This window comes from Heterocephalus glaber, unplaced genomic scaffold (genome assembly GCF_053883595.1).
Source record: "Heterocephalus glaber isolate CG9 unplaced genomic scaffold, H.glaber_assembly_v1.0 deba00001666, whole genome shotgun sequence".
In the NCBI taxonomy this organism is placed as follows: domain Eukaryota; kingdom Metazoa; phylum Chordata; class Mammalia; order Rodentia; family Bathyergidae; genus Heterocephalus; species Heterocephalus glaber.
The window spans coordinates 19353528-19368018 of NW_028258406.1; the positions used below are offsets into that span (position 1 = coordinate 19353528).

Consider the following 14491-nt stretch of genomic DNA (forward strand, 5'->3'; position numbering starts at 1 on the left):
TTGTTCTATTTTTAGTACCATCCTAAAATGTAATTAAAAGATATAGTCACATTCTGTGCTACTAAATTTTAAACTCTTAGTGGCTATCAAAGTATAATATGGTTTGAATTGTAGCTACATAGTATTTATATGGTCATTCTTCTAGTTAAGAAAAAAAACAAAGAAGTTACATAATTTTTTACACGTAATCAGCAAGCTCTAGTGACTTAACATTAGAATTAAATTTGACAGCATGCAAAAGGCCCCACAGCCTTTCTTATATTCAATAACAGTTCAAGAAAATGTTGATTTCCATTATTAAGATTATAAATACAGTTTTTAGTAAATTCTTTTTCTGGTTCTCAGCTAAATTTTGTATTTTATGAATAAAATCTAAGCCACCTCTCAGGATTTAGAAAACTAGTTTACTTTGTAGTTTTATATAAATTAACTAATGGAGGTAGACTAGAATTAGTGTAAAATTATTCTCATTTCCCTTGAGCCCAGAATGCAAAAGTTAAAAGATGTATTTTGAAGATGCCTTTTTGTGTAGCAGTTTAAAGTGGCTCAGCAATTTTAGTAAATTAATAGGCGATGTTTGCATAAACTTAAGAAATTGTTTTTCTTCCTTTCTCTCGTTTTTTAATTTTTATTAGTACATGTTTGCAGAACATAATGATTACCTTTATTATGGGAAGTTGGTCCATGTATATAACACTTGTTAATTCTTTCTTAAAATAAAAACAGAAGCAGGCTATTAGAATATATGTAGTTCTTAAGACTCAAAGTACATCAATTGCCAATAAATGAATAGTATTATTTAATGTTTATGTTATAGAAGTACATACTTAGAAATGAAACTGTCTGATTTGAATCCCAGTTCTACTATTTGGGCAATCTTAACTCTACCATTAGAAAATGAGGATAATGGTGATAATAAGAAAACAAATACAGTTTTAGTATTAACTATATAATTAAGATTTTATTCTGACCAGCATCTATTTGCTTGGCTTGTTTTAAGTGAGAAGAGTGTTTTTTAAAGTTATTTTTATAGACAAATGAATAACTTAGCAGTGTTTTTCCTCTCCCTCCTTCAACCCCCTCCTTTCATTCTTTCACCCCTTTGATTTCTCTTCCCTCTCTTATCCTTTCTAATTTCCCTTCCTCTTTCTCACAGCCCTCTTTACCTTCCCCTGGCTCCTCCCTTATCTCTCCTTCTTTCCTTCTCTCTTTTTTCTTTCTCTCTCCCCACCTCTTTTCCTCTCCCCTTCCTTAATATTTCCTCTCTTGTGCCCCCCTTTCTTAACATAGTCTTTGCTCTTTCCTTCTTTGCCTCTCTCTCCTTGCCCTTCCCCTCCCCCCATCACCACTGTATTGCTTCACCCTTCCCCCTTCTCTAAAAAGCTTGGAATCCAGATTTGCTGGAACCATCCTGCTCTTTATTCAGCTTTTCTGAAGTATGTGCAATGTTACCTGTGGTGACATTCACTTTCAGAAATAAATTCTGCATATAAAAGAGATACTTTCGCCCATTTGATTCTTGTGCTTCTATTTCCTTAAAAATAAGTAATTTCTTTGGAAAAGTTTCATTTCAAGTGATTAAAAACTGATAAGTGGGCCGGGATTTAGCTCAGTGGTTCCGCTGCCTACCCTGCAAGTGCAAGGACCGAAATTCGATCCCTGGTACCAAAAAAAAAAAGCAAGCTGATAAGTAAGGGGACATCATACTCTGAAGTTACAGAAAGGATCTGAAGGTGAGATACTTTTCTTAAAAAGTTAAGTAAAATAAGAAAAATTTTAATTCCTAGAAAGAATAAAATACACCTTCTAAATGTCCTTATTTTACTCCTAGAAAAGTTAAAAGAGGTGATAAATAATGCATAATATTTATAAAAGTTATTTGGAAAGCATAATACTGTAGAAAAGTGAAAGGAAATATAGGATAAGAGAACCTGAGGTTTCTTTTTTAGAACTTTTCAGTGTAAGAAACAAAAAAATTGTCTTTGGGTAAATATACATATATGGCATATCTTTAACTTTCTTCTTAAGCCCCCACAGACATTACTTACATATTACAGGTGTCTGTTAACCCTAAAAAGCACTTTTCAGGTATCTTAACTATTCTTTCTCTTACTGCTCTTTTTTCTTAATATTTTCCTGTTATTTTTGAAAATTTTGCCTTTTCATTGATTTTAAATGCAAAGTTCAGTTTTATTTTCTTCTAGGTCGATATTTTCAACTTGTACAATCATAAAAGTTACCTGGGATATTTATAAAGTAAATGTAGTGATTCAAGATTATAGGTGTACTAAATAAGAATCTCTAGAAGAGCCTATGAATTTTGTTTTAAAAACTCCCCACGTGGGCTGGGGATTTAGCTCAGTGGTGCCACCACCTGCCTCTCAAGCGCAAGTTCCTGAGTTTGATCCCAGACACCAAATAAAACAAAACTCCCCAGGTGACTATAGAGGAAAGTTTGAGAAACACAAAGATAGGTAAACGGTAATCCGTGCACTTTACAAGGTAAATGTTTATAACAAGTCAACAACCCTGTAATGTAGTCACTATTGACTTGAGTATTTAGATGAAGTAATAAAATTGTTTTCAACTTCAGCTTGGTAAGCAGTGGTGGATTAATGCATTATTTCTGTGATCCATTCAGGTCCTGCTCAGGTTCCAATGATGTCCCCAAATGGTTCTGTGCCTCCAATTTATGTGCCTCCTGGCTATGCCCCACAGGTATGTTTTGTTATTTTTCTTTTATATTTATGAAAATAGTTACTCTTTTTCTTTGATCTTGATGAAAAAATAATACTTAAGTACTGAGGTTAATTCCATGTGATATCTTTGATAAATCTATTTCAAGTATTTTAGTACATTTGGAAAGAAAAAATTTTGATAGCACCCATTTGACCTTGTCCTTGGGTATTGAGTTAACTGAATATGTGAATCTGAAGTTCGCAGGGTGCTTATGGTAATGGTTTTTTGCCCCCCCCCCCCTTTACTGGGAATCCAACTCAGGACCTTGCGCTTGCCAGGCAGACGCGGCACCACTAAGCTAAATCCCCAGCCCTAACATTTTTTAAAGTTACGTTTGCTTAGAAATAAGCCAACACAATACTTACAACCTTATTCATACAATGGTTTTCAGATACTAGAATGGCATATTGTAAATAAAAGAGAATTTAAACCTACAGCCCTAATGGCCAAAGGGATCAATATCATTGCACACCTGCAACCCTTTTCTGTTCATGTGTTGGCAAGCTCTGACTTAAAGAATAATGTACTGTTGGGCCGGGGATTTAGCTCAGTGGTTTCGCAACCTGCTGCACAAGCGCAAGGATCAGAGTTCGATCCCCGGCACCAAAAAAAAAAAAAAAAAAAGTAATGTACTGCTAAGTTTCATACACAAGCAAACGGAATTAAACTAGATCTGTAGGTAATTTGGTGTCTTCCACTATTGAGATTCTAGCATTGCACTCATTGCCTCGCAACTCTTTTGGGAAATAATTAACTTTCTCTTCCTAGCACTGAATTTACACTTGTTTTCTTCAGGCCCTCTATTACTTCCTCTCTGATTGTGGCAAAATATTGCTGGAATCTTGTGGTAGATTCTTTGCTAACTCTGTGGTACACACCACTGTATGACAACAAAAACTAAATACTAATGCAGAGAATGAAAGTTGTCTGAGATTGAGAGTCAGAAAATCTGGATCCATATCTTGGTTCAAACCCTTGCTGGCTGCTAAGCTCTGGGCAAATCAGCCTCCTTGAATCTCAGGGCCCTCAGTGTAAGATGAGAATGATAATATGTAAGATAACGTATTTAAAAGTACCTTATAAACTTAGAAGAATAGCCTCTGCTCACTGTCTCTACTTTTGTTTTAACACACTAACTCTGCATTCTGCTTGTGTTGCCCTGCTAAAATTGCCAGATCCGAGGGTCCTTTTTCCAGTCCTATTATCTTTGATATTTTCTTTGACACTATTAATATGATTTACCCCATATTTCCTTGACAAGATGTTCTGTTTTTCCCACTTTTTTATTGCTCCTACTCAGAACTTTGTTTACATTCATAAAAACTTACTCTAGCAATAGTTTAGTTCAACAAACATTTATTGAGTGGTATGATATGCCAAGCTCTGTATTACATCCTAGTAACATTTAGATGAAAACAAATTATTTCAATTTTATAGGATATCCTGATGTTCTCTCATCTCACCTTTTTTTTTAATGACAAACTTTTACCCTTCCCATTTCAATCATGAGGTTTGGGAAGCAATTTCCCTATACTTTTCAAGGTACTTCTCCTTTTGGACTCTTCTTATATATTATATATCTCTCATAATTAACTTATCATTTCTTAATTCTCTTTCCTAGGAAAATTATGGATTTTTATAGTTCCTATATTCAGCAATTCAAATAAGTATTGAGGACTCCTACATGTCAGGCCCTCTTGAGTGCTTGGGATATATCTGTGAATAAAAGAGGCAAAGATTGTTCTGTGAAATTTACATTTTTGTGGAGAAAAATCAAACGAAAAGCATGATCAGTGGACGAATTAATGATTTAGATGGTACATGATATGGGAGAAAAAAAGAAACTAGAACTGGTTGTTTTAAATCAGGGTAATAGAACAAGCCTCACTGGAAAGATAGCATTTGAATCAAGTCTTGAAGGACAGATAGGAGTTAGTAATACATTTATCTGGGGAAAAAGAGTTCTAGAAACAGAAATAGCCAGTGCAGATGGCCTAAAATGAAAGTATATTTTATGCCTAGGAACAGCAAGGAGACCAGTATGGCTGAATTCAAGCATCCAGGCAAAAATAATAGTAGGGAATGAGGTCAGTTCCTGAACTAGATCATACCTGGTACTCATCTTTTCTCTGAGTACAGTGTCTGTGAGATAATATTTATAAATCACTCAAATCCAGGTCAAGATTCTTTATCTTTAGATCAACATCCACTAAAATAACTTGTAAGAAAGTTTCTTGGTACATAAAGAGCCTTCAGTTGGCCTATTCACTCAACAAAGTGCAGATTTCTTGACATTTGAGGCCTTATACAGTTCCATTTTAGTTTACTTTTGTACTTTTATGACTTCTCCTGTGTTCACATAGTGTTTTCCTTTCTCCATGGTTTTATTAAAGCTCTTATTTAGGGAGTGTTATTTATTCTTCCATTTCTGCCTTTTGACATTGTGTTCTTTGAGGGCCTAGGTTGAGTTATTTGTATTACTTCTTGGTTATAATGCATCCTACCTAAGAATATAATTGTGTGTGACTTAAACTCCTATAGGATTTTAGGTTCCGTAAGGAGAGGAGTTGTCTTTTATGTATTCATGTATTTTTTGCATTCCTATAGTAACTGAAATGTAGTAAGTATCTCATAAATAGTTGTCAAATTAATAAACTTCAGTGGTAATCTTACTTGGAAAGATTATGTGAGGCTAGTGGGTTTACTATTATCAATCTTAATTTAAGATCAAAATTATCTCTAAGAAATGTATTGTTTTTAAGCACATTGGCTAATCTACACACAAAAAAATTAGCTTCATCATTATTGAAACAATCTAAGCAGCCAAACATAAGACTGTGTTCATGCATTTTCACATCATTGTCAAAACACCCTTATACGTAATCTCTGATATTAGAAAACACATGTCATTAAGATCCAGGGTTTAGGCTGTACTCAGGATATATCAACCTGCAAATTTGTGATGTTAGTACTAATTTCATGCCCCTGTTAAGTTTAAACGCATTTCAAATATGAACTCATTGTTACATTTTTTAACATCACTTTTTAGAGTAATATTCAGCACAGCTAACCACTTGATACATTGTCCAGAACCTGGCACATAAATATAATGTTAACAAATCAAGAAGCTAGTGGTTGAACCAAGAATTAAGATAAATAGATAGCTATAATAAAGAACAGATCAAATTTGGCTCTATGGGAGCCAAGTGCCACATACATGAATAGCTATCATCTAGTCTATTAGACTTTTTTTTAAATTTTATTTTATTGGTACATTTTAGGTATACAATATAATGACATTCATCATTGGAAATTTGCACCTTTACATAATCACTCTTGGTTCTTATTTTTCCCCCTTCCCCTGCCCTCCCTTCAATCCCTCCATCCCTCCCTATTTGCAAACACTTTGTTTCCACTTTTTCATTTTCTCATATTAATTCCATTCCCTTCTTTCCTTTCCCCTACCCCTCCACTTCCCCTTCCCCTCCACTTCCCCTTCCCTTTTGCCCCTTTTCTTCCTATTTCACATTATCTAATACCTTTTAGTCCTTATTTACACTTTCAATTTCTCACACTAGAGAAACTATTCGATATTTATACATGTGTGTCCTATTTATTTCACTTAAGAGTATCACCTCAATGTGCATCCATTTAGATATGTGTTTCTAATTTCTCATTTTTTATGGCTGAGTAGTACTCCATTTTATTAAAAAAAAAACCACATTTTCTTTATCCAGTCTCCAGTTGATGGGCAGTTGGGCTGCTTCCATGATTTAGTTATTACAAATTGTGCTGCTATGAACATGGGTGCACATATATCACTGTGGTATGATTCTTTTAATTCTTTGGGGAACATACCCAGCAGGGGAATAGCTGAGTCAAGTGGGACTTCCAGTCCTAGTTCTTTGAGGTATCTCCATACTGATTTCCACAGTGGTTGCACCAGTCTACAGTCCCACCAGTAGTGGAGCAGGGTTTCTCTTTCCCCACAGCCCTCCCAGCATTTGTTATTGGTGGATTTCATGATAGCAGCCATTCTTTCTGGGGTGAGGTGGAATCTCAGCATTGTTTTCATTTGCGTCTCTTGAATGACCAGTGATATTGAACATTTTTTCATATTTTTATTTGCTGTTTCTACTTCTTTGAGAAATGTCTGTTCATTTCAGATGCCCACTTCTGGATTGAGTCTTTAAATTTGGGAGGTCTGATTTTTTTAAGTTCTTTATAGATTCGAGATAGTAGACCTTTGTCTGAGGAAGACCAGGTGAAGATTTTTTTCCACATTGTAGGTTGTCTCTTCACTCTGTTGATGGTTTCTCTTGCTGTGCAGAAGCTTTTTAGTCTTATTAGACTTTTATACCTGATCCACCCTCATAATAAGTTTTATCACCTCTTTCCCTTACTTATGTGTTTCTGTATTTAAAGCCAGTGGTCTAAGGAGGACCAAATAAAATTTTTGCTGTATCACTATGTATCTAATAATTTAGTACATAACTAACAGGATTCAACAGATTTATATATCCTAAAAAGTTGGGTCAGGTAAGCAAGCACTGAAAAATCTTAAATCCAGTGTTGATACCGTTTGGATCCATCCCCGAGGAAATAACAATGCTGCCCAAGAGCATATTGGGACATAAAAATGAAAGATCCAAAAGATAGATCTTGATTGAGATTAAAATCAAGATTTAGTGAAAGCACTTAACAAGCAAAACGATGAAGAAAACATACCCAAGATATATCAACCTTCACATCTGTGATGTTTATACTAATTTTATAACCCATGACTGTTTGACTGACTTATACATATTAATCGGATCCCTACTGTATCACAGACCCTGTATTCAGATAAAAGATGAGTACTAGTATGATCTAGTTCAGTTTAAAAGCACTTCAAATATGAACTGAATATTCTCTTATTTTTCTTAATTTTTTAGAGTAATATTGGATAGCCAAGGTACCAAACATTGAGTTACTTTGGGAGTAATTTGTTCTGTTTTTCTTGTTTGAAATATGCCAAGCTCATATCTGCTTGTTATATTTTATACTCTTTACATTCTTACTGAAGGAATCTGGGGTTATTTTGTAATCTTTGTAACTTACTGCTCTGATATTTTAGTGCTATGTTCAATAGTAATGAGAAACTAGATTATTTTGTTCTGTTGACCTTTAGTTTTGAAGAAAAGTTGATGTTAATAGGCACAGAATGTCCTTGTCACTATAAGGATGGACTTCAAATGACAGTTTTTCTCCTTTCCACTTGGGAATAGCAATAGCTCTTAAATGAGCAAAGTAGACTTCATTTTTTAGTGTATGTACATGGCTTTAGTTTTTAGACCAGAGAAAATGGATGGTCTTTTTAAGTCACTGTTTTAAGAAAATCTTTCATTAACCATGACACTATTTGTTTTTTGGTACTGGGGATCAAACACAGGACCTCCCACTTGCCAGGCAGGTGCTGTGCTGCTGAGCTACATCCCAGCCCTTCTAGATGGGTTTTTTTTCTTTGGTTTTTGTTTTTGACCACGACACTATTTACAGTGCTGTCCAGTATTGTAGGGAGACCTAAAGCTAATTAAAATAATATGCAGAAAGCAAAATTAAATTGTTCTCCAGAAGCTTAAATATAAAGGAATATTAGTTTTGCAGATGAAATATGGAAGATACATTTAGTAACAAAGAACAAATATAGCAGTATATTTTCATGTATTTTCTGATTGTGATTATCAGAAAATACAGAAAAATTGTAGGGAAAAAAACTGCTTTGAGTGTTACAACCCAGAGATACTTTCTGAAATATTTAATATACTTCCCTTCAGCCTTTTTTTTAATTACAAAATTATTGACATTTCATATACACAATATTTATACTTCATATGATCATTTCTCTGTATTAGTAAATATAATTCAAAAATATGTTTTAGAGGCCACATAAACCATTTTATCAATATATCTCTTTACAGTTATTTTCATTTTGTGGTTTAAACTCTTGCCAATTTTTTTTTTCAATTATAAAGTTACAGTGAATATCTGTACAATCCTTAGCATAAATTTTTGGAATTTTGAACTTTAAGTACATATTAAAGTTTATTTAAGTTTGCATTCTAATATACAACAGTTAGCTATATCATCCCCAACATTAATTACTAGGATATACAAATTATTGTCACTTTGTTGAATACATCTTTTCTTCATGATGGAAATCTTCAAGCTTACATAAAAGTAGAATAAGTAGTATCATTAACCCCTCTTGTAACCATGACTCCCTGCTTCAACAGTTATCATCAACAGGTTTATCACACAATGATAAATGTTGTTTATCACACGTACCCTCTTTTTTTTAACTACTAGAATATTTTAAGCAATTTCTAAAATATTATCATTTGACTTATTGTTTTTTTCTCCTTAAACATAACCAGCAACCTCAGTTGTTACAGTCAAAATATAGTTGTCTCTAAAAAGTAGAAAACAGCTTCAGAGAAGGTGAACTGTTTGGAAAAGATGGTACATAGTCTATAAACCAAGATTATATACTTACTCATAGATAAGCTTCATATCTATTTCAGAGGCCTGGCCCTTATTTTAGGCATAATGTTAATAAACTTTATTATCCCCATTTAACAAATAAGAGACAATTGTGAGAGACTGACATACTAAACAGAGGCAGAAATATGTGCAACTCAGTTAAAATGTCAAATAATCAAAAAAATATAAAATTTAACCACAAAGCAAATGATGCCACAGAAAGCAATAGTGACAGGAGAAAGCACTTTAATTTACTATCAAAGTACTAGCATGTAGTTCCTAAGAACATTATTGCATTGCAAGACAGAGTAACACTTGATATTTTAAGTTAATGACTTATTTTTTTTTAAGTTTATGAACTATAAATGGGACTCCTAAAAGGGAACATCGAAAGTTCTCTATCTTGTAATGGCTCCCTTAAGTGGATTTTTTTTTTTAAATAGAATGTGGGTTGTTATAGAGATGAGAGGGTACCTAACAGGGAGGGGATTGTAGAGCTCATAATGTAGAGAAAAGGCCAGTATCAATTTAAGGATAAGTGTCAGGTTACTCCTTTGAGCAGTACTATTTCACTTTGCCTTGTGTTAGCACCCAGTGGTGAGGTCAGTGTATTTTGCAAAGTTGCTACAAACCAATCTGATCTTAGCTATTGTCTCTGTCTCTCCTGGGGTGAACAGCCAAAAAGGATGAGCTGAGGATGTGGAAGACTAGAAAGTAAGGAACTTACAGGTTCAGTGAAGATGAAGATTTGTAGTAAGAGCTGGAGAAAAAGGTTGTGGTCACTTTGACATCATATATGTGTGTGGCTGGATATATAAAATAAAAGGGATGAGAGTGTAGCTCAGTACAGAGGCCCCAGGTTCAATCCCCAGTACTGCCTAATATATATATAATGAATGAATGATCAGAAATAGCTATGCGGTAGAGGAGAAAGTTTCATTTCATGTTGTTTCTTGAGACAGGCCCTTAGTATGTTATTTTTTAAGAGCTTAAAGTTGGAGTGGTTCTGGATTGAGGTGTGACTACAGAAACAGGTTGCTAAAAGTGGAAAGGAAGCAAAGATTATAGGAATCAAAGAAATCACAGAACTGTAATAGCTTCATGGTGTTAAAAAAGGAGAGAGAGCCGGGGATTTAGCTCAGTGGTCCTGCCGCTTGCCTCACAAGCACAAGGACCCAAGTTCGATCACCAGTCAAATGATAAAAAAAAAAGAGAGAGAAATTTACCACTCCAGTAGAACTAACAGAGTACGTATATTTCTGATCGTATTGTTCATTCAACAAATACTTTTGGAACATCATCCATGAGCTAGGTACTGTTCCAAATATTGAAAAGAAAACAGTAACCAAAGCAGATTTATTGTGGAACTTACATATTCTATTCGGGAAGACACACATACAATATAAAATGTTAGGTAGCAGATACAACTTCTGTTCTCTGCAGTTCTCAAATATATCTTTGTTCAATAAAGGAAAGAAAAATAGCTTCAGAAATTAGTGGCATCTGTGGTTAAGGAATCAGACTGCTGATATATTTCATTGTCTTGTCTGTTTGAATTTTTACTAATATACACTAAATTGAAATATAGTCTCTTTTTTTTCCTTTTCACACTATATTAGTTTTATTTTTATCATTACCATCCATGTACCTGTTGATGTGAAATTCAATGTCTGCATGTTTGGCTGCTCTCAGCAGCTAGGCCTTTGGAGACTAGCAGATAGTTTTGAGATTTCTGTCCTCCCTTTGAAGTTGTAGGCTGGTGGTACAAGCCACCTGATGGGACAGTCATGCATGTACTACGGTGATACAGGCCATCCGGTGGGACAGTTATCCATGTACCACCAGAGGTTCAAGCCAACAGAAACATGTTAACCAATGAAATCCTTACTTGTGTTGTGAAACAAGACAGTAAAAGATCTATGGATTTTATCCACACAAAGTAGATTTGACTGTGCAATCTAGAGTCAGATTGTTTGAGTTCAGATACTAGCTCCTCCACTTACCTATATGATCCTTGGAAAGTTAGTCAACATTTCTACACCTCAGTTTCAACAACTAAAAAAGTAAGATAATAACTAGCTACTTATAGTATTATTGTGAGAATTAAACAGTTAATATTGGTCCCTTAAGAAACTTACCACTAGGTTATAGAGTAAGGCATATGCATCTAAAAAAATTAACAAATAACAGTGTTAAAAATGACATTGACAGTTAAGTGGATTGTCAGCTTGATTGGCTTGAGAACAGCCAGGGGATTAATAAATTACTTCTGGGTGTGTGGGTGAGTCTTGGAGGCATGGCCTTTGGGTCTATATCTCGTCCCTGGCCCCTTCCTCTCTTGATACCATTCCCCTGCTCTTCTGTACTCTTCTGTCATGATGTTTCTGCCTTGACAGCAACCATAGATGGAATCCTCTGAATCCATGAGTCAAATAAACCTCTCCTTCTTTAAATTGTAGGTGTTAGGTATTTTGTCCACCAAGGGGAAAGATGACCAATGCAAATATCAAGCAAGTGATTTAGGATAAATGGAATAAAAATTATAGGAGGCAAAGACAACTGAGATTGTGGTGCCCAGAGAAGTATTCATACAAGAATAATCAGAAAGATTATTACAGACTCCTAGCCCCACATCTCTACCAATATCAGCTATTGTATAGCCCATGTTTTCTGCTTCCTTATCTGTCACAAATTACTCTACTCCTGCCCCAATTCACTGCTTCCATTGGAGTACTGGTGCCTGTACAAGAACAATACTCTAGCATTTTTTTCATCAATTTACTTTCTGTTGGATCTTTTTTTGGTAGAACTGAGGGTTGCACCCAGGCAAGCACTCTACCACTGAGTTATATCCCCAGTCCTCTGCTGGATCATTCATATTAATATATCTGCCTGCTGTAATTGTTTTCACTAAGAACAAAAACAAAAAACAAGTAAATTTCTTGATTCAACTACTTTATCAGCCATAGCTCCACTTTTGTATTCCCTTTATAGCAAAGCTTTGCAAAATTGTGCTGTTCTCTTTTTCCACTTTCTGTCTTAGATCCAGTCCAGTCAGGTTTTGGTTCTGTGATTATACCAAAAGCTGTTCTCATCACAATCACAGTGGTATCCACATTGCTAAATCCAGTGGTCACTTCTCAGTCTTCATCTTGATCTATCAGTAGCTTTTGACACAGTTGATGCTTTCTGCTGATAGACCTCTCCACACTCCAGCCTTTCTTAGTTTTCTTACCTCACATGGTTGTCCCTTTCTTTACCCTTCCAGAATATCAGTCTATTCAACATTTCCACTTGATCTTGTTCTACCCCTCAGACTTCCTCCATCACTGTTAATGGAATACCATTCTTCTATAACTTCTTTCTCTCACTTTCCACATAAAACCATCTGCTAATCTTATTCTGCCATTAAATAAATCCAGAATGTGGATCACTTCAATCACCTCCACTGCTACCACTCTGGGCAACCTTCCATCATCTCTTGCCTAGATTACTGCAGTGGCTTTCCAAATAGTTTCTCTACTGTTGCTTTTGCGTCCCAACCTGTTCTCAACTCAGCAGCCAAAATAATCCTATGAAATAATAAGGTTATGTCAGAATTTCTTAACCTTGCTACTATAGACATTTTGGGCCAGATCCATTTTGTTTTAGGAAGTTGACTTTTCTTTTTTTTTTTTTAAGCAGGATCTCACTATGTAGTTCAGGCTGGTCTTATACTCACTATGTAGCCCAGGCTGGCCTCAAACTCAGAGCAATCCTCCTGCCTCAGCCTCCCGAGTGCTGGGATTACAGGTGTGCACCACCATACCTGGCCAGAGATTGACTTTTCTATTGTAAAATATTTAGCACTCCCTGGCCTCTCCAGACAGTAGATGCCAGCAGTACACCCCTGAGTTGTGCCAACCAAATATGTCTCTAAATAAAAACAGATGTTCTCCAAGGTACAATATCATCTGGAGTTGGGAAATCCTAGATTATGTCACTCTTTAGCCTAATATTCTCTGATGGCTATTTTATTCATAGTAAATGCTAAAATTCAAATCCTTGGCAGATTATGTGGCTCTACCTGATCTCACCACCTCATCTTCCCTTTATCTCTTTAACCTTCTCTGCTTCTTTCTTTCCTTTGGTGCTCATCCAGTCACACTTGCTTCCTTCCATTCCTTGGAAATAGCCTCACTTACACTGGAAAGGCTTAGTTCTGTTCCCTCTGCCCAGAACAATATTCCATTTTTCTGCATGACTAATTTCTTTACTTCCTTAAGGTGTCTGCTCAAATTTCACTTTGCCAGGGTAGGGATAGTGGGAGGGGCAGGGGGACGGAAAGAAGGGAAAGGAAAAATTATGAGAAATGGAAAAAATGGAAACAAAGTCTTTGTAAATAGGGAAGGATGGAGGAGGTAAAGGGAGGGCTAGGAATGGGGGAAAAATAAGAACCAAGTTGCATCATATAAAGGTACAAATTCCCGATGGGAAATGTAAATGTGTTGTATACCTGAAATATACCAATTAAAGAATTTTTAAAAAAACAAACAAACAAATTTCACTTTGCCAGTCGGGCAAAGATCACTATCTTTTTTTTTTCCCCATTAAGTTTCTTGGTACATTTTAGGTATAAAATATAGTTATATTCATCATTGGGATCTTGTACCCGACATGAGTATCTTGGTTCTTATTTTTTCGCCTTCCCTTGCCCTCCCTTCACCCCCTCCACCCTTCCCTATTTGCAAAGACTTTGTTTCCATTTTTTTTTCCTTTTCTCATATTTTTTCTTTTCCCTTTTTTCCTTTCCCCTACCCCTCCCACTTCCCCTGCCCCTTTAGACCTTTTCTTCCTATTACACAATGTCAATTATACATTTTTAAAATTACAGTATCAAGATCTAGGAGACATTACCACAGATTTTATGGAATTTCAAAGGATATAGAAAGCATATTACAAAAATCTTTTTTGAAATAAATTTGACAGCTTCTAAGAAGGACCTTGGAAGACAAATTAATGAAACTGACTCTGGAGGAATTATACAATTTGAATAGCTCCTATTAAAGAAAGTATATTCCTAGCTTGAAAACCTACCTATATGACAACAGCAAGCTGCTATACATTTTAACTGATAAATTATATGAAACAATTAAAGCAGAAAAAAGAAGTAACATTTCTCCCCTCATTTTAGGAACTCAACATTGTGCTAATCCTAAAACTGGATAAAGAAAATAGAAGAAAAAAGTAT

At 35.1% G+C, this 14491-nt stretch overlaps 1 protein-coding gene across 5 annotated transcripts in view; it reads left to right on the forward strand.

Moving 5' to 3' along the window:
• Window positions 1-14491, forward strand: part of Fndc3a (fibronectin type III domain containing 3A) — a 190252-nt gene that overhangs the window by 90539 nt on the left and 85222 nt on the right. For all 5 annotated transcript variants that reach the window (XM_021257842.2, XM_087197348.1, XM_004844172.4 and 2 more), the window contains one exon: window positions 2642-2718. In XM_021257842.2, coding sequence (XP_021113501.1) covers window positions 2642-2718 — 77 coding nt within the window. The remainder of the gene's footprint in view (window positions 1-2641; window positions 2719-14491) is intronic.